The sequence below is a fragment of the Tamandua tetradactyla genome, chromosome 11 (genome assembly GCF_023851605.1).
Source record: "Tamandua tetradactyla isolate mTamTet1 chromosome 11, mTamTet1.pri, whole genome shotgun sequence".
Classification (NCBI taxonomy): Eukaryota; Metazoa; Chordata; class Mammalia; order Pilosa; family Myrmecophagidae; genus Tamandua; species Tamandua tetradactyla.
The window spans coordinates 82,153,456-82,173,514 of NC_135337.1; the positions used below are offsets into that span (position 1 = coordinate 82,153,456).

Consider the following 20,059-nt stretch of genomic DNA (forward strand, 5'->3'; position numbering starts at 1 on the left):
GCCAGTGTCTGCCCCAAGCAGGAGCATGGTGCACACCCATACCTCGCCAGGCCGGGGAAAGATACCATGTGGCCAACTGGGTAGGCTGGACCCAGGTATTCCCTGTTCACCCACCCCCAATTGTGTCAAAATCCAGGGGTGCCCCAGAGCTCAGTCCTGCACTCCTGAGGCTGCTGAGTGGTGTGTGCCAAGCAACATGTCCAGCACTGAAAGCCTGGTGGACAGCCCAAGAGGCCATTCATGGGCAAACGCCCCTTGACCCTCCTGGCTCAGGCACCAGAAGTTCACATCTTGAGCTCCAACGACCCCACAGGTCAGCAAGGAGGGAAATCAGCTGAGCTTACACAAAAGTGCAAACAGCAGGAAACGAACAAGCCCAATGAAGAGGGAAACCGAAAGCGCAGGATATAGAAGAAATTTATTCAAAGTCCGAGTACAGACTGGCCAGACTGCCTTTTACAACGGGAACAGCAAAAAAGAGGTCTACAGAAAAGATAAAAAGTTTGTTATAAAATCGTTTTAATCAATTCTTTTCGCATTGCAAGCCGCCTGGGTCGGGCAATGGCGTGAGCTGTGGACAGGGCTCGGCTCCACGCTTACAATACTGAACCTGTAACTGCTGGTATCAAAATATACATCTGTGTCCCCATAAAAAAAACCCCATCGCGCTCCCCTCGTCTTACAACAGGTACAAAAAGTCATAAATATTTACACCTTGTCACACTCCTTCTATGCAAGCCAGGGACCCTGCAAGGCCCCTGCAGTGGAGACACTGTGCAGCCAGGTAGAAGTCACCCCAGTTCTGGCCACTAGGCAGGGGCAGAGGGGTAGAGTTAAGACTTTGAGGGCCGCACTAGTCCCACTTTCTGGGGTTCCAGCACTATAGGCAGACAAAAAAAAAAAAAAAAACCAAAAAACAAAACTTTGGTCCACAATTTGCAGGAAGGGAAAAAACCCTGAAGAAGTCTAAGAGCGCTTGTGTTCTAGGCATATGATAAATCAAGCATGGAATAAGGCAAGTGGAGGTTTGCAGAAGGCGGTGGAGGTGGGGGTCCCAGGGGAACCCGACACCCACCCTGAGGCTGGGCGTTTGCTAAGCAAAACCAGGCAGGTTCCTCTAGAGCCAGCTGTGGGCCGCTGCATCCTAACTCCCCGGGGGCTCAGGCCCGGCCCAGCCCAGTCTGCTCTCTGGAAAACTAGCTTCCTGCTCGAGGACGTCACTTAATTACAAGGAATAAAATAAAAAGTACAGTATACAAGGTAAAACCACAAGAAAGAAATTTAGATTACACTTACACCATTAAGCATCTTGCTATAAAAAGTTACTTAAAACTATCTTTTGCATATAAATGAGGAAAGATTAGGATATTTGGTCAACTGGAAATATTGCTAGGCACGTGTCTGCAACGGCACCCGGGCATGTCAGACTACGGGGGGAACCAGGCCCCAGAGCTGGAGAAGCGACCTTGGCCGCATGGGGCCCTGCGGGCAGTGGGAGAATCACGGTCACTTGATTAGGTGGGGGGACACCTGGCTGGCCTGCTCGACCCTTAGTACAAGTATGCCAAGTACATGATCCCACACAGAAGCGTGGGGCTGGCCCCTGCTCTTGGCCCAAAGCAAGCTCATCTGAAGCTGCACCCCCTCCCCTAGTTCCCCAGAACACATAACCGCGAGGAGCCCCTTCGCAAACCGGCAGGTTGTGTAAGGCACAAGGAGGCCGCTCCGTGGTGCAGGACACCCACCCAGAGCCCCCGAGCCCCACGGGCCTGGCTGGAAAAGGCATCACTGTGAGACCTGAGGGCGGGTGGGGCCCCACCCCAGTCACCGGGGGCTGAGGGTCACCCCATCACCGCAAGGCTAGCAAGGCAAGTTAGATTTAATTTTTTTAAAAACAGGTAAACTGATTCTCTTTAAAAAAATAAAATCTCTGATCTTTTAAGGTCACTTCAGCTGCTTTTTAAAGTGGCTTTTTTCTGGAATGATGGAAGTTGCGGCCGGGGCCTGGCACGTGGCCGCCTAGATGGTGGACTTGGAGAAGGAGACGCGCAGGTGGTGGTTCTCGCCCAGGTCATGGTTGTGCAGGTCAATGAGAGCCTGGATGGCCTCCTCCACCGAGGCCATCTGGATCAGTGCCATTTTGCGGTCCTTCCTGCAAAGCAGATCCTCAGGCCCTGCCCAGTCACCCCAGCCCACCAGGCTGCCCCAGCCCGCAGGAGACCAACTACTTACTGGAAGAACTTGAATCCTTTGACGATCCCTCCATTACTGGAAAACAAGATCTTGAGGTCCTCCTCAGACACTGAAGGCCTGTCAGGAAATGAGAGCCTGAGCCCGTTGGCCTTTCAGGGGCCCAGGACCCACAGATAGAGCTACCTGACTCTCCACCCCACTCCACCCCTGCACCAAGGCCAAGGCACCATGCAACCACCCCCACACATGCCAGGCTCTTATCTTGGAAAAGTTTTCAGGAGAAGCCACACTGCTGTGCCTGGGGCCCACGGCTGCCCTAAGAAAAACCCTCCAGAAAGCAGTATCTGTGGGGCGGGACCTACGGAACATTGGAGAGGTGCAAGGTGGCCGAAGGCGGGAAGATGTTCTGGAAGTTCTTGGAGCCAGGCTTCTTGAAGCGGTGCAGGGGTGAGTTGCCATAGTCCTTGGTGAGACCCTGGTCCTCCTGGCCCTCGCGGGGCAGCTGCACACTCTGGTGCTTGGACAGCGTGATACGGATCGGCTTTCCGTGCAGTTTGTGCCCGTTCAGGTGGCTCATGGCTAGGAGGGAGGGGAGGGACAAAAATGTCACTGGCTGTACTGTCCCATGCACCACCCTGCCCCCCCAGTCCAACATGCCCCTTACCAAGCTGGGCCTGGCTGCCGTCGGCCATCTGGACCAGAGCGTTCTCCTTCTTGTTGAACAGGACCTTCACCCGCTGCACGTCACCGTAGACGCCTTCCGGGACCCAGGACAGAGGGCCTGAGCCACCAGCCTAACCCAGCGGCCCCCCAACTCCCTCCAGGTCCCTGAACCCCCCACCCCCACCCCAGGCTCCTTCCCTCCAGGTTTGCTCTCTGCCCAGGGACTGCGGCTAGCAGTCCCAAACAACGCTTACAGGAACAATTACGTTCAGCAAAAAGAGGGACGCGCTACAGGAAAGGTGAACTGCCAAAGAGCGGCCCCTTTAGCGTGCGACCAGCGCTCAACTCTCAGAAACACGCGGGGCAATAAACCATGCGTCTCTAAGGAGCCAAAATAAAATGCGCACGCCACAAGCAAACCACGCCACAGGGCAGGGCGCCAAATGCAAACTCATAGTACGTTTCAGGATGCAAAACACAATCTCAATTAAATGAAAACAAGGTAATAACGTGTGAATAATAACATACCGAAAAGAATAAAGAGGCTTTGGGGTGTGACTCTCTTTAGAGGACAGCAGAGCAAGGCAGCGGAGGGACAGGGGAGAGGGAGAGTCAGGGGCGAGGTTGAGTCGTCCACCAGGAGGAGGCAGCCCCCGCAGGCGGGCGACAGTGGTTGATGGATGATGAAGTTGTCAAGGTGGTTAATATTCAAGGGTTGGTTTCCGGAGAGCAGGGTTTGAGGGGAAATTTTTTTTTTGTTTTTTATTTATTTATGTTTTTGTTTTGTTTCAAGCAACAACAGGAAGCAGAAGTACCGTGCAGTCAGTTGGCAAAGAAATTCCGGATCAGGGCAAGAAAAAAAATTGGGAAAGGGGAAGGGGAGAAAAGAAAAAAAGTAGCAAAAAACACAGGTCAGTAAATACGTAAGAAAATAATGTAGCGTTCCAGTCAAGACTCACGCACACGCCACCCGGGGCCAGGTGGCCGGGGGGGAGAAGATAACCTCCATCCACGCGGGCGGGGGAGACAAGACATGCAGGAGGGCTTGCCAGGGGCCGAATTCCACCCTCCCAACCCCCAGAAGCCCCGTCAACCACTGGCAGGATGGGGCACAAGGCCCCCTGGAACTGCGTGGGGCCGGGCCTACTCCTAGAGCCCTGGTGAGGGCGTTAAGTCTGGAGAGAGGCCCATGCTCTGCCTGGACATCCCCAATTTCATCTGCACTGTGTCTGCTCCCAAATAAAACCACGTGGGCAGTCATTGCCACTCTGCAGAAATATTGTCTCCTCCTGCCTGCTGCAGTCAAGCCTCTATGATGACGATTACACAAGCGATGGGGAAAGCTCAAGGCTGTTAGTTCACAGCTGCACCACTGAACACTCTCCAACTCATGGACAAGCTGGATGGATAGTGACAGCTCACCAAGGAACGAGGCAGTGAGGGTGGCCATGCCACACCCCCAGAGGTCCCAGTGTGGGGACCCCCACCTCTAAGAGGACCGGGATGTGCCAGTCAGCATTGCCCTATCCCATGCATAAAGGAAGAGTGAGAGGAACGGACAGACAGACAGAAGTCTGCAGTGCTGATTAGACGTTCATCCCATCCATCGAGGGTTAAGTATCGCGAGCGTTTTCTATCTCATCCAAGCTCTCCACTTTGGCAGGCTTAGCTTGAACCCTGGCCTCGCTTCCCCGTGGCCCACCATGCCCACGGGAGGGACGGCAGGGCCAAAAAGCTGCCCGCCTCAGATCACACCCTTACTTGGCCACAGTTAATTTTTAGGCTACCTGCATGTAGCAAAGAAATAATACAGCTCTGAAAATCATGGAATTGAAAATGTAAACCCAGACGTTAAGGAAAACAGCAGTCTTGGGAAAGGAAAGCAGCCATGAGAGATGGCAGCGAGGAAGAGAGGCCAGGCCTGGGGCAGACGCAGCCACACCAAGGGCAGGAGCCTCCTCAGGGCCACTGGGGTCCTGGGCCAGGCCGCAGCTCCAGGAACAGGTGCTGGGGTGGGGCCAGGCCCCACCTGCTCGCCCAGTTTGGGCACTAAGAGCCAAGATGCAGCAGAACATGCCCTTTGCGCCTCTCTAGGAGGAAGCCTGCAAGGACAAGCCACGTACCTCTGGGTTGAGGTTGCTGACCAGCAACACCGAGTTCCCTGCCCCTGCCAGGCCAGGGATGGCAATCCGGCCCGCAGCCGCCGCTGCCGCTGATGGGATGGCTAGCGGGGCCAGGGCTCCATGGACATTGGGAACAGAAAGGCCTGGAAAGGAAGTGGTCATCACAGTGTGAACAGCCACCCCACCCCCACCAAGGGGGGTGCGGTGCCGGTCCACTCATGCAAACGCCCTCTGGCTCTGCCCGGCGCCACTACCACCTGCATGCGCCCACTCAGGGCAGGCCCGAGCGCACCACAGGCAGTCAGCGGCGCCTCCATGCAGCGGCCCAGGGGGTAGGACCACCGCCTCAGTGCTGGCAGCAAGGCCACCCCTGGCTCCAGGAGGGTCTACTCGGATGACGGGAAGCCAAGGACACGCCATACTGCCGGCTCCACGCGGGACCTGTATGCCCGCTGGCCCATGCTGTCGCCTCACAGGCACTTGCTTACCAGGCCACCAAATCAACCTTACTAGGAGCACACCACGCCTCCTTCACAACCAGCCAGCACGCTCCCCTGGGGTGCTTGAAAGGGAACCAGAACCAGAGGCGCGGGGCCATCAGCCAGCCACGCAGCCCCTCCCTCCCGTCAGTCTGAGGGGATGGCCATGGCTCTCTCCTGCCCTCTAAGCTGCCTCAGCCTCCGCGAGGACGCGGCTGCCTGTCATCTGTGCACTCAGAACCACTAACCAGCCAGCCCAGCTCGGCTGCAGTGGCCAAGCAGGCCTGTGTGGGGAGGTGGCGTGGCATGCAGACGCGGGCTGTGCACTACCCCGAGACAACTGGGTTAATACCTGCAGCTTGAGGAATGGCAAAGGTGGGAGGGAAACCAGCTCCTGCATACGGGGAGGCTGAGATTATACCAGGTGCACCTAGAAATAAATGAGACACTAATCATTGCACCCACAGACCTGCACCGGGGAGTCAGCTCTCAGTGTCCGGCAAACCCCAAGCCCGTCTGACGCTGTTCTCCCTGCCCAGGAAAGGGCCGGAGGATAGGGTGTGTCTCCGCGGGTCTGTGCACCTGGCTGTGTGGCCGGCCATGCAGGCGTGGCAGGAGCTGCTAGTGTGGCTGACCCCCCAGGACCAGCTTCTGGGGCCACCTAGGGGCCTTCCGGGACGACCACTGAACACGTGGCCATGTCCTCCCCGCTGGTACCCAGCATAGGTCATTACCCCAGAAGGCTTTCTGCCTCCAATGGTGCCTGTACGGATCTTTCTGCACAGGATCCAAACGCGCCTGGTACTGCCCAATCACGAGCGTGCGGCACTGCCACAGCAGGTGTCTTACCAAAGGCAGCGGCCATGGTCTGGTCCAGGGAGGGCTGGCTGTCACCAGAGGGCAGGTCAGGGCGTGTGTAGTCCCGGCTCTTGTCATTGTTGTACTTCACGTTGAGGCTGGTGAGCTTGGAGAAGTCGATGCGCAGTGTGCAGCAGGCGTTATAGATGTTCTGTCCGTCCAGGGACTGTGGGCAGCAAGCATTGTCAGGGACCCACAGGGGACCTGGACCAGCGCGGGCAGAGGGGCGAGATAAACACTCACCAACTTGGCGTGCTGTGCGCTCACAGGGTCTGCATATTGGAGCAGTGCCTGAAACTGATTGTTCTTGGTGAAAGTGATGATTTTCAGGACTGTGCCGAACTTGGAAAAAATCTGCAAACGATCAAGGCCATGAGCTCCTGCCACGGGCAGACTGGGGCCCAATATGACTGGAAGTCAGGCCCCCACCCATGATCAGAACAAACTGGTGCAGACCCCTGGGCAGTGGCTTCTGCTTTCAGCTGGGCCCACAATGGCCCTCTGAGGAGCTGCCCAGTTCCACCCTGACAAACGGCTTGCAGCAAACCTCAGCTGGGGGAGGATCCCTAGTAGGGCTCACCCACACAGGACTAGGGCATAGCCCCCAAGGAAGGGTGTGGTGGCCCTGCCCACCCGTACCTGGTGGAGCACATCCAGTGTCACTGGGTAGAAGAGGTTCTCCACAATGATACGGAGCACGGGGCTCTGGCCAGCCATGGCCATCCCAGCATCCACGGCAGCAGTTGAGGCAGCCAGCGCTAGGTTCCCTGACTGCACAGAGTTCACGGCCTGCAGGGCTGCCTGGGCCCGCTGATGAGAGACAATCATGAGTCTCACAGCCCATAGCCCACCTCACAGCCCTACAGTCAGTGCCCTCAAGTGACCTCTTGCTGGCCCCCAGGTGGCACCCACCGCTTGGTTGGGCGAGCTGTCCGTTTTGAGCTCCTTATGATTAGAGAATTGGATGTAGACAGGCTGGCCACGCAGCACAGGTGTCACCGAGGTATAGTAGTTGACCAAGGTATTAGCGGCTTCCTCTGTGGTCATCTCGAGAAAGGCCTGAGGAAAAGGCAGACATGAGCCAGTGTAACCTCCACCAATCCCCCAACATAGGCCCCTGCCCCCTGGACAGCTATCAGCAGGCACCTGGTTTTTTCCTTTCAGCATCAAGAGGTTGGTGACCTTCCCGAAGGGCAGTCCCAGGGATATAACCTCGCCCTCAGTGACGTCACTCGGAAGCTTCCGGACGTGGATCACTCTGGATGGGACCCCCGTGCTCCTGCTGTCCCCTTTGAACTTCTTGCTGTCGTTCCCATTTGCTGAAAAGAGGTGCGCAAGGAGTGGGTGGAGGGATGGTGTATCTCAGCTGCTGAGATCTGCTGAGCCCCATGTCTAGGGGGAGCCCTATCGGTCCTTGGAGAGCCGCTACCTGCCAGCCTGTCCCAAAGTCACCCCACCTCCCCAGCTTGACTTCCAAGAAAACTGACATGTGAATTCTAGGCTCTCGGTCTAAACTACCAGGATCAGAGTTCTAAAGCACCCCCGTAAAACACAAGCATCAAGGGCAGACCACCGAAATGTTTACCAAGAGTTCCCTGCTGCAAAAAATGCTTATTAGGTACAAAATTTATATTCTAACTAGTGCATTTCCTAATATAACTTATGTAGACAGCTTAATTGAACACCGTAAGTACATGGAACCTTGAGTAGGACATGAGATTTTGTTGGTTTGTCCAAAGTGACACCCGATAAATCCAAGAGTGATTTGAACAGTGAATAAAAAAGTATTTGCAAAGTCCCCTTCGGGGAATGGTGAGAACGGGGGAAAATTCAACCTCCCCAAGTTGAATTCTTGATATTCATTCACAAGCAGTGCGAACAACCAAAGCTATAGGCTGAGCCCCCAATCTTGGGGTTTGTTCATATGAAACTTATCCCCACAAAGGATAGGCCAAGCCTACTTAAAGTTAGGCCTTAGAGTCACCCCCAAGAGAACCTCTTTTGTTGCTCCGATGTGGCCTCTCTCTCCAGCCAACACAACAAGCAAATTCACCACCCTCCTCCTCATCTACGTGGGACATGACTCACAGGGGTACAGACCTTCCTGGCAACGTGGGACAGAAATCCTAGAATGAGCTGGGACTCGGCACCAGAGGATTGAAAAAACCTTCTCGATCAAAAGGGTGAAGAGTGAAATGAGACAAAATAAAGTGTCAATGGCTGAGAGGAAGTTATTCTTACGCATTATAAACAGATATCACCTTCTTAGTCAAGACGTAATGGAAAGGCTGGAGGGAACTGCCTAAAAATGTAGAGCTGTGCTCCAGTAGCCATGTTTCTTGAAGATGGTTGTATAATGATATAGCTTTCACAGTGTGACTGTGTGATTGTGAAAACCTTGTGTCTGATGCTCCTTTTATCTACTTTGTCAACAGACAAGTAGAACATATGGAATAAAAATAAATAATAGGGGAAACAAATGTTAGAATAAATTTACCTTGAAATGCTAGTGATCAATGAAGGGGAGGGGTAAGGGGTATGGTACGTATAAATTTTTTTGTTTCCTTTTGATTTCTTTTTCTGAATAGATGCAGATGTCCCAGGAAATGATCATGATAATAAATATGCAACTATGTGATGATACTGTGAACTACTGATTATATATGTAGAACGGAATGATCAAAAGTTAAGAATGTTTGTGTTTGCTGTTTTTTGGCATTTAAAAAAAAATTTTGGGGGGCAGGCCACGGTGGCTCAGCAGGCAAGAATGCTTGCCTGCCATGCCAGAGGACCCGGGTTCAATTTCTGGTGCCTGCCCATGTTAAAAAAAAAAAAAAAAAAAAGAGTGCCCTGCTGCAGCACAGACAATATGAAACAAGCCCCAGACAACACCCGGCCATCCCCATGAAGAGATCCTGGTGAAGAGGAGCTCAAGTTACCTGCAGAGGCCGAGTTGCTGCTCATGATAAAGGGTCCGTTAGTAACACAGGTAGAGAAAAGCTCGTCTGATCCCCGCTGGAAGAGAAAGGGAGAACAGTGAGCAACCCTTTTGTTCAGAAGCCAAGCAGAGCCACCTGAGAGCATCAGAAACCTAAGCCTTCCTGAGGACCCCCATCCAGGGTGAAGGACCCGGGTGGCCTCAAAGCAGGCCTCAAGAACAGAGACCCATGCCACAACCTGGGCCCATCTCTAAACATGCCAATACCCCTACCATTCACACACGCAAGATCAGCTCCACAAAGATGCTGTTTGGGAGTGGGCCATTTGGGGGAACCCCCCAGGACATTCCCAGGGCAGCAGCTGCAGGGCAACCAGACTCAACCTCAGCTAGGACCTTCCTGCAAAGCCAGGATATCCTGCCCAATCCCTCCCCCAGCATGGACCCCACAAGGGCATGGCTTCTGCCTTCAGAAGCCCACTGGGTTGTTCCGACTTGTCCCACCCAGCAACCACAGCAGGAAACAAAGGGCCTGCTTGTGGTTCAAGCCCACAGCAGCGCAGCCCCATCCCAAACTAAGGGAAGCCGATACTTTGTCACTTCCAGATCAGCCTCTTATAAGCTGGCACTGAACAGGATGGGGTAGTGAGGGGGTTCCAAGGCTGTCCCTGCTGTGCGGCTTCCACTTTCTTTGCAGAATCTACTGCCTCTCTTTAGTTTTAGCCCCATGGAATCAACCCAGGAGTGACATCAGGAGATGGACACCAGGACTCTGCAATCTGTCCTCCCACAACGTTGTCAGGGCACAGTTGCAGTTCCAAGAGGTAGGAGGCTCCACACCCACCCCTCACCTGGCCACCTGCAGGCATCCTCCCTACACTCTGATCACAGGGGCCTCCAACCCTAAAAGTGCTGGGGACAGCGACCACCTCCCAGCACCTCCCAGGACACTTCTGCTCCCTTCAGTTCTCCTTGAACCACCACTGCCAGCTAAGGATACTGGCCATTCTGGGTTACCTGCTGGGGGAGGGGAGAGCGAACACCAATGAATACCTTCTCCCAGGTCCAGGGCCTTGTACTCAAGGTAAAACCACCAAGTGATACCTAGAAGCCACCATAGCACAGCTCCTTGCCTGGGCCAAGCAGCACCAGTGACAGCTTCCTCTGCCCTCCCAAGCACCCCCATCCCAGGACCAGGGTAGACCAGCCTGGGTCACAGGACACCAGGGTCTCCTAAGCCCCTCCTCACAGCTTCTTGCTTGCTGACCCATCCCTTCTGCAAGCAACCTCCAGATCGAGAGCAAAAACCTCAGCTCAGGGAGAACAGCATGGCTGCCCTCACCTACCCACCTCAGGGTACTGGGCACTGGACACTGGTGGGAGGGCCTCCCAGAAGGCCTACTTCACTTGCAGCAAACCAGTAGACGGCCAGGTACCAAAAATGGGGCTGAACCCCAGGGGTCAACGCATCACAGCGTCAATCCTGCCAAGGTTCGGCTGGGGGGGGGGGGGGATGTCAAGGAAACCCCCAGACCTCGCACCCATAAGAACAAACACCCGACCCTGAGGTGACTCAGGGAATGCCCACAAATGACAAAATTACAGAGCTGTTGCCAGTGCCTGGGCTAAGTAAAAAAAAAAAAGTAAGATGTTAAAAAATAAAACCAGGTATCTCAACTCCCTGCAGCTTATTACAAAGTAATCAGGCCCAGACATACCCAGGACCATTCCTCACAGGCCTGGCTTCTTTCTGGGTACCAGGGAGAGCCACCCAGGGCTGCTCAGGTGGGAAGGAGTGATGGGGACAGGAAGGACAGAAGACACCTGCTTAGGGTGCAAGTTTCCTCAGCCCGAGGACACATGAGGCAAGCCTGCCCCGGGGTGTCTGCTGCTGAGGGAGGCTAACATTGAACCTTAAAAAGGGCAACTTGGCACCTGCCCTGACTGGAGGCCGGGTGGGGCGGAGCTGGGGATTTCTCAGTGGCATCTTGGCCGACTGCCTGAAACCGGAGTTGCTGTTCCCATGGCAAACAGCCGGCTTGACCACAACTGTCTGGGCAGCCAGCAAGCGGGCCACAACCACCAATGCAGAGCTCCCATAGCACCCCCCCGCCCCCACAACAAGGACATGTTCAGGGAGCAAGTGGCCCCCGTGGGTTTTTGGCAGTCTTGCCGTACCACAAAGGGCCAGCTCCATCCTGAGCCCAACTGTGTCAGGGCTGTTTTTTATCTAAGCATCTTGGAAACAGCCGTGACTGATGGCGCCTGCTGACCCTAAACCTGGGGTAAAGGGCCAGGCATCAGCCCCACCTGCAGAGGCCTCCCTGTGCACTCCTTGCCGACTCCCATGACCCTGGACTAGGCTGGGGTTTCTGCTGCCCTGGGGAGGTTCTGGGAGAAACCAGACTCTGCAGTGAGCATCTGGAGTGCTGTAGACGACGGACCACCTTCCCCTCTTCCCACCATCATACAGGTTTCACCTGCAGGAAAGTTGGGGACAGTAGCCACCTGGGAAAGACAAGGACCCAGCTGGCTGGCTGTGCTGGATGCTGAGACCCCTGTAACCAGTTCTAGTAGGCAAGCCCCTGACAGTCTGCAACCCCAGCCTCTGGAGAGAGGAGCTAAGGTATCCCCCAACCCTGGCCCTAGGCCTAAACCTCCCCTAGGAGACAGGGGCTCATCGGGGAAGGGAGGATACCTGGGGGCCTCTGGCCCTACCCTTCCTCAACCTGACTCCACACCTGAGAACTTAGACTCAGCTTATTTAAAGATCCAGGTGTGGGTAACTTCCACAGAACATACCTATAGCTTCATCAAATCTTCTTCCTCAACCTCAATATATTGCTCTGGGATTTTCAGAGCAAAATTTACTTTGATAAAAATCCCATTAAAGGAAAAAAAACAACCCCCATAGGCCCTAAGGGGGCCTTCCCCAGCTAGACCACCTCTTCTCCATCAAAAGCGAAAGAAATCAAAATACTTAGTAAATACACTGGTCAACCCCAAGAATGGATGCCCTATTTCAATAACAACCAAGCATGCAGCAAACCGCCAGGTGGCAGAGACATAAATCGCTGGCTCTGAATTTCAGGACAGGGTAGAGGTTTCGGAGCAATAGCTCTAGGGACCAAAGGTGCAGTTTTAAAACTTGGCGAGAATCTAAGACAAGGAGCAGCTTGGGTTCTGAACTAAGGTGCTGTAAACTCCGAAGTCAGAAATCTACCAACTGCCCAGAGCCCCACAACCGTGGGCAGGAAAGGCCCACCTCGAAAGTCTGGCGCTTCCATCCCCACCCCAACCCTACCCCGTGCTCCCTAGTGAGTCTAGAACAGGAGTGGACAGGTCCCTTGCAGTGAGCCCAACACCAGACCAGAACAGAGAAACCCAAAGAAAATGTGCAGTGCCTACCTTTGTACCAACTGCTATATCTGGGACAATGCTGTAGAGAAAGAGAGAGAAAAGGAGACATGTTAGTGAAATGGTCCCTGGGCAGCACTCATGGGGGCCGCCAAGAAGCGGTCACCCCTTCCAGCCCTATGCACTGAGGCCGGGGGAGCACAGGGGCAGGAATGGGGACCACCTAGGGCCCCAGTATAAAGCCTGTTATCCATTTACTCTCAACTTGAAAAGTGGCCACCATCGTCCTTTAGCCCCCTCCCTCCCACCAGGACCCAGGTCTGCCTCTGGGAAGGCCTCTCCAGGAGTCATGTGCTGCTGCCCACTGTCTATGAAACCAGAGCACTTTCGAAAACTCTAACATAGCAAGGGAAATGGTGAAGAAGGCAGCCCTCCCAAGTTGGGGCTGAGTGCCCCTCGAAGGCAAGCATCAGGGATGAACCCGGCAAGGAGGGCAGTGGGCCTAGCGCCCATTAGCCCTATGCCATGTGACTCAACTTCCTCCTCTGCCCTCTCCTCAGGAAACCTTGACGGAAGGCAGGAAGGCAAGATGGTGACCCAGAAAGGCCCCCCAGGCCCTGAGCCTGAACTCTCACTTGTTCCTAACAGTGGAAGCCTCCAAAGGGCTCTGCGTGGCAAATACAAACCCTTGGCAAGGCCCCGAGTGACTCACGGAGTCTGTCCTGGAAAGGACACCATCCAGCAGCAGCTGCCTCACAGGGTGCTAGGGTCCCTGAGCTATCCCATCTCTGTGCTGTTCCCCCTGCTTCCATCTATATCTGGTTCCTTGGCTTCTGCCCTATAGGGTTAATCCAACGGCACCAAGATCTCATCATATGGAGACCTGGAAGGGGTTGGAATCAGAAACCCTTCCTGTTCATCCCACATTCAGGTCTGCTGGCTGGGCCTCACCTCACCACCATAAAAAGCTTCCCAGAAAAAAATGCGCCTGCACAGAGCCATTCCCTGCATCTTGCTCCCAAGGGGTGGGGTGGGGGATGGGGGAACTCAGGCAGGAAGTGTTTTCTAGAAACAGCCTTTCTGGATATTTCTCAACATTCCAAAGGGAAAGCCACCCAAAACGGCTCCCACTAGGGCTGAGATTGTCCAAAGAGGGTACAGACAGGACTCGGCATTCCCAAACCACACTCCAGGGAACTGTTGGTTAATTGAGCATTCCCTTCCCAGGTCAGTGTTCTAGGGGTACAGAAAAACTGCACAACATTTGCACTCAAACCCGAGTAAATACTTGCACCAAGATTTCCCATGGGGGCCCTGCGATCTACACATACCATGGCAAGCCAAGTCTGGAGTGGGAGGCCCCCTCCAAGGCCAAAGGGACTCAGCAGTGAAGAGACTGCGGTTTTTAAGCCACCATTTCTCTAAAAGGCTAGACTAAGTTCAGTCCCAAACCTATCTATTTTAATACCTGAGGCCCAGAAGGCACATGACCCTCTGGGGCATTTTCACCCCACCCTACCAAGGGTCAGGCCCCAGGGAAGAATAGCTTTGTTCAATGCTGGAGATTAAAAATGAGTTTCGATAACAGCACTGCCCTTGGAATCCTCAAAGTTACATTTTCTAAAATCAGCATTTTACCCTCCCCCACAAGGAAATGGAAAAAAAAAATCCTAGCCAGCCACAGGAAATGGAAAAATGCTTTATAAAGTTTCTCCACGTTTTTTCCCCAGGTCATAAAGTTAACATCCAAGATAAAGCTCTATAAACTTTGGGCACAATTTCAATGTCTCAGCTAAGGCAAAATGCTGTCGGTGGTTTCACCCTAAATTTCAAGATCAAGTGATTCTCTGTGACTACAAACTCGTTAGAAATGCAAGGGTATCTTAAATTTTAACTACTGTCTAGAGAGCCCTTTACCCTGCTTCTCGATTTCCTGAAAGGGGAGGCATTCGCCGGCGCAAAAGCCCCTTCCTTTCGCACTAACACCGGCCCCGGACTGTCCCTGGTCCTGCTGAAAGTCTCCTATTCTTCCCTCCTCAGAAAGAGGGACGCGTCTGCATGGCTCTCACTGCTTGTAGTGGCTCAGGTTTCCGGTTCTGAGGCTTTGCCGGCTGAGGCCCGGCTCGCACCTGACCGTTTCCTCCCTCGTCCACTGAAACTCTGCTCTGCACTAGCACAAAACCACCTGCGGAAGCCCCGCGGCCCAGATCGGTGAAACCAAAACTAACAGTAAGGGGACTCAGAACCCTGCATTTGGTTTGAAATGAAAAACCGTCCGGGAGCGGGAGGCTGCAACGTGCCCCGGCCCGGGGACCTCCTGCGAGGCCGCCGTTTCGTCGTTGCTGCCTGTGGCCTCGGGCCGGCCCCACCTTACTCCTGGAGGGAACAAAGGGAGACACTGGGGCGCTCCAGGGAAGCGCCAGACTGGGGCGAGGCGCGGGGAGGGCGGGCGGCGTGGGCAAGTTGCCTCCCACTCAAGAGCTTCGGAGAAGGCGAGAGGCTGACCCGCCATTTGTGGGCAGGGGCCGAGGGCAAGGGGAGAGCCCACCCCAGAGAAGCTCTGGGCGCCCCCACGCGGACTCGACGGAAGCTCAACAGGGCCAAGCGGGGGCGGGATGGCGACGCTGGCGCGGGGTCCGCGCCCTTCCGAGCAGGGGGGCGGCGCCTCCCGAGCTGCGCCCGGGCCCTAAGCGGACGGGGGAGGGCGAGGGCAGAGTCCGCGCGGCGGGAAAGCCGCGCGCGCCCCCGAGGGCCAGGCGAGAGGAGGGCGGACAGACCGCACGGGAAGCGACAGGGGCCATGCCAGGCGCGCGAAGGACCGCGCGTGCGCACGAGGGCCGGACAAAGTGCGCGAAGGGCCGCGCACGCGTAGCAGAGCCGGGCGAGGGGCGCGCGAAAGGGCCGCGCACGCGCGCGAAGGGACCCGACGGGAAGCGGGAAGGGCCACATGGGGCGCGCGGCAAGGCCGGACGAGGCGTGCGGAGACGCGCGCGCGACGGGCCAGAGGGAGGGGCGTGGGGGCAGCGCGCGCGCCCGAACTCGGGCGCGTGGAGGCCGGAAGCGATCCGGCGGGGAAGGGGCGAGGGTGGCGGGGTAGGAGCCCTGCCCCAGCCCTCCCACGTTCCCGATCCTTTTGGCTCCCGTCCCCCGAGCGCCTCCCGCGCGCCGAGGCCGAGGCCAAACAGTTGCGGAGTTGCGGAGACCCGGAGGCCCCGCTGGCCCCGGGCTGGGGCGAGAGCCGCGCGCGGGCTGGCAGCCCCGGGAAGGGCCGGACGGCGGCGAGGGCGAGGTGGGGGAACGGAAAGAACGGCGTGAGGCGAGCAGAGGCGCGACTTACCCGTCCATTGCACACGGAAGAGACCCGCAGGGGACGGAGTGGAGGCGCCGGAATAGCAGGAACCGACCCAACGGCTCCGAGTTATAGACTCACAAGATGGCGGAGACGCCCGAACACGTCCCCCGCGCGCTCTGCCCATTGGCTCCCGCCGCGGCCAGGGGGCGGGGCGAGCCCGCGGTTCCCCGCCAGCACTGCCCAATGGCTAGGAGGCCGCCAGAGGGGATGGAGTCAAGAGAAATAGGAAGCGACTATTGGAGAAGTTGGCCGTCCGTCAGGGCTCAAGGCGGAAACGGCCTATGGACTCGGGGGCGGAGGGACGAGGAAGGACCACATGATACCTTTGAGCCAATGAGCTGCCATCTGATGCGAGGCTTTACTTAGGAAGCCATCTTGAGAATGGGTACGTGGCGAGTCAGGCTGGGGAAAGCGTGCTTTCCTCAGGTTGCCGCCATGTTGCATGCGGGCAGGAGACGTCCACCTCGGCGTGAGGGCAAAGGGAAGCGCGTCGCCATCTTGAAGTCGGGCACGAAACCTACAGGACTCCATCTTGCTTGTGGGCACATGGCCAAAAAGAAATTCGAACTGAGTTGTTAGTCCCAGGTTAGCGTTCAGAAATTTGGGGACCACTTAACTTGTCCTGGGCGCTCCTGGGTTCTGTTTCCACAGCTGGGCACGGGACCTGAGGCCGCGATGTGTTCAGGAATCACCCCGATCATTCCTTGATCGCTTCGCAAAAGCGAAGAGCGTCCGCGCTCTCCTCCCCCAACTGCAGGACTGGGGAAACTGAGGCCGAGGCCCCCACGAAGCAGAATTCCGTGCTCACGGGCCTCCATCCCAGCACCAGCAGAATTCTGTGGACCTGATTGCTGAGAGCGCTGAGGCCAAGCAGAGCTTAACAGGGAAGGGCCACGGAGAACCAAAGCCAGGGCAGGTGAAGGGTGAGGAAAGCCAGGGCCAGGGAGAGCGCTTGGCAGGGGTCAGAACCCCTTCTAGGCTGCTGTTGGGAGCATCCAGAGTAGCACCCCCCCAAAGCAGTCCACCCAATAAATAGGGGAAACTATTAAGATGATCGTTCGCTAGGCGTCCCTGCTGAATATCAAAAAGGGAATGTTCTTTGGCACCAGCCCAAGAGAGAGAGAAGAAATGACAGTTCCCATTTCCCTAAGCCCTAACAGCAGGGTCTGAAGCCTGGACCAAGCCCAAGAGCCTTGGATCCCTGATGCGCACCAGGTGCCAGAGGATTCCGGCCGGATTAGGGGCGACTGCCGATTTCCACGGGATGCCCCAGGCGGCACGGCGGGAGCTAGCCAGTAGGCGTCTTCTCTCTAAAGCCCTCGGAACCAACACGCTCATCAGGAATGTCCCGCTGGATTTAGCAGAAGCCCTAACACATTCCAGTGAATTTGCTCCCTTCAAGACTCAGATCCTTGCAACGGCTTGGGTGACACCTGGGCCCACTGTTCCTCTTTTGCCCTTTTGGTGACTTGTGTCAGGCATGGGCCCACTGCCTTCAAGAGTGGACAGGCTGCCAGGTGGGGATGGGAAACAGAAGTGGGTCTAAGCTTCAGGGCTGGAGTGTCACAGATGATAAGGAGACAAAGTGGCATCTGAGATTGGGGACACTGACCAGGTCCAAACACAGGCCCAAACCTTCGGACCACTTTAAAACCCATGTCCAACCATAGCCCTTTTAGGACTCCCCTCTCGCTTGGAGGAAAGCTCAGTCTGCCCTGACACTTCCACTGATCTGCTGGTGACCCCATTTGCAGCCTCACAGGCCTCCACCTCCCTGTTTCGGGACCTCTCTGCAAACCCCCCGACCTCTTGATATAAAACAATTGAGGACCACGCCTTTTGTTTCCAAGATCCGCTGGAGCGCCTTGCTCAGTTTAAAATTGAATCTAGGACAGCCTTAGATAGAAAACTGGGACACAGTGGTCCTCAGGCCACGGAGTCACCTGTCTGTCTCATGCAGCCCCCCAGGGTCTTGTTGAGTGTGGGGACACAGTGGAGCTGAGACACATTTAACCCTGGTCAGAATCCACTCACGACCACTGTTGTGCAAGCCAGAAAGCAGGACAGAGCTGGGGGAACAGCCGTCTCTAATTAGGAAGGGCTTGGCCAAGAGGGGCCAGGGAAGGAGGGTGAGCTGGGCGAGGGGGTGGTGCAAGACAGTTACTGGGGACTCCGGCCAAACTGGATGTCAATTTGCACTACTCGAAATGCCCCAGGTGACCACGGGTACCAGATCCACCGAACAGGCAGGGCCCAGCCTCCTCTCTTATCCTTTTTGATCCTTGCCAGGCTGTTTCTCCCATCCCAATCCTGCCAGCCACCTGCTTCCTTCATTAATGATTTAGGGTAAGCGGGCACTTACCCGTTTGTTCGTTTGTTTGAAAACCACGATCTGCTTGTTACCATCTTGAAAATGATACTGCAGAGTTGGGGCTACAGTTATTACCAGAGCCAATGAGAGGAGCAGGGCCCAGGTGGGAGCTGGAGCTTCCCAGGCCTGCAAGAGCCACTCAGATGCTTCTTTCCTCCTTCCAGATCAGACAGGTGGGAGAAGAGCAGTCCCTCAGTCTCCCCCTTTGATGAACCTAGGAGTCTGGGCTACACCAATCGCTCCCCCAGGTGGGCCTGCTTTCCCGGGTTTTATAAATGGAAATGACTGAATAGTTCAGTTTCATCTATCTAACACCCTGATTACAGAAGCAATAAGCTGGGGGTCCCAGGTGCAGTGGGGGTCAGACCAGCACCTAGCTGTGTGGCGGAGGGGAGTCGCTGACACCTCCTAGATGGGCCAGAGGCTCAGGGTGGAGGCCAGCAGGTGCCAGCCATTGTTGTTGTTTCTAAGATAAATTCAGATCCAAGAGTGACCCCAAGAACCCCACAGGACCTGGCCAGCCCAGGCCTGGAACTGCCTCCAGAAAGGGCACGGGTGTCCCAAGCTCCCTCCAAGCCCCCAGCTGCCCCCCCACCCCAGGCTCCCTCTCCTTTAGATTCCCACCCTCCCATGGGGCCTGGACCACAGGGCCACACCCTTTTCCGCTGCAGGCCATCAGACTCAGCCAAAGCCCTCCGAGCACCCACCCCTGGCCATGAGACTGGGCACCAGGCTTGCCATGCTCAGGGTGACTATCTGCTGCCCAGTGGAGCCACTCAGCAGAGGGCCTCAGGGGCTGCGGCTGCTCTCAGAACTTCCCCAAGTCGAGCAGCAGAATCTGTTGTATCTGTTTTGGGCATTGAGTCAGGTAGTCACTCAGCAAACATCATGAGCTCCCCAAGGGGCCCAAGATGTTGGACACACAGGGATGACTCCACAAGGCTCCAGGGGCAGCTTTTACCTCCACCTCCTCTGTGTCCCTAAGGGCCCTCCCCCCCCTCCCCCCGCATCCCAAGCAGACCCATTCCTGCAGCTCCCAGCTGCCCCACCTGCTTTGAGGATCTCAGTCCACCTATCCACCCAGCATCCCATCCAGACCCCCCTTTCCCAGAGTTCCATGTTCGGAGGCTCCTGCAGGAGCCCCCACTAGCTGTTTCTGTTGGAGGGAGCCAAGAGGGGTCAGCAAGCAGGCCCGAGACCCTCTGCTACACCCCTGCAGCCCCACCGCATGGCCTGGGGGTGGTTCCTGGGCCTTGCACCCCTGGGCCAGAGCTAAGCTGGCTTCCCCTATCTCAGAGCAACCCCAAATGTCCTTTCTTAGAGATGGGGAGGCTTGGCCGTGGCCACCAGGGAAGGGCTGGATTGGAGCCCCATCTGCAGTGAGAGCGGCTGGAACCCCTCTTCCCTGGCCCCTTGGAAGTGAAAAAAAGGTTCACATAAGTTGGGGGTCTCAACCTCAGGGGGCCTCGAAATCGGGGGCTTGCAGGAACAGCAGAGGAAGCTGGAAGGAGGAGAGGGCCAGGGGGTGGGGATGCCCTGGCCCTCCTGCTTTCAAGAACAGCCGCAAATCCTGAATTTTGCCTAAAATGTCCCCAGTTGACCTCTATCTAGTAGTTTTAACTCACTGTGCAAACCCACCCCACAGCCCAACGTTTGGGCCAAATGGGAGAGTTTGCCCTGGGCGGGGCGGGGTGGGGGGCTGGGCCTAGGCCAATCCCACCTCTC

General features: G+C 56.0%; 1 protein-coding gene across 3 annotated transcripts; it reads right to left on the reverse strand.

Annotated features, from left to right (window-relative positions):
- Positions 1–401: 401 nt before the first annotated feature.
- On the reverse strand, positions 402–16,079 carry PTBP1 (polypyrimidine tract binding protein 1). Of its 3 annotated transcripts, XM_077121406.1 has the most exons (15): positions 15,949–16,079; positions 12,663–12,693; positions 9,256–9,331; positions 7,463–7,635; positions 7,229–7,375; positions 6,956–7,126; positions 6,560–6,670; positions 6,308–6,482; positions 5,811–5,888; positions 4,980–5,122; positions 3,385–3,418; positions 2,858–2,950; positions 2,556–2,772; positions 2,233–2,310; positions 402–2,152 (listed from the first exon to the last, which is right to left on the reverse strand). In XM_077121406.1, the coding sequence occupies exons 1-15, from the start codon at positions 15,954–15,956 to the stop codon at positions 2,020–2,022; spliced, it is 1,668 nt and encodes a 555-aa protein (XP_076977521.1). In that variant the 5' UTR covers positions 15,957–16,079; the 3' UTR covers positions 402–2,019. The 3 variants fall into 3 exon arrangements, with proteins under 3 accessions (XP_076977521.1, XP_076977522.1, XP_076977523.1); XM_077121407.1 differs by lacking the exon at positions 5,811–5,888; XM_077121408.1 differs by lacking the exon at positions 12,663–12,693 and having other exon boundaries at positions 15,949–16,074.
- Positions 16,080–20,059: the final 3,980 nt, after the last annotated feature.

Coding starts and splice junctions, on each gene's coding strand:
- PTBP1 (XM_077121406.1), bottom strand. Junction 9,332..12,662: donor ATATAGCAGTTGGTACAAAG/GTAGGCACTGCA, acceptor TTTCTCTTCCAG/CGGGGATCAGACGAGCTTTT. Junction 7,636..9,255: donor CAGCAACTCGGCCTCTGCAG/GTAACTTGAGCT, acceptor ACCTCTTTTCAG/CAAATGGGAACGACAGCAAG.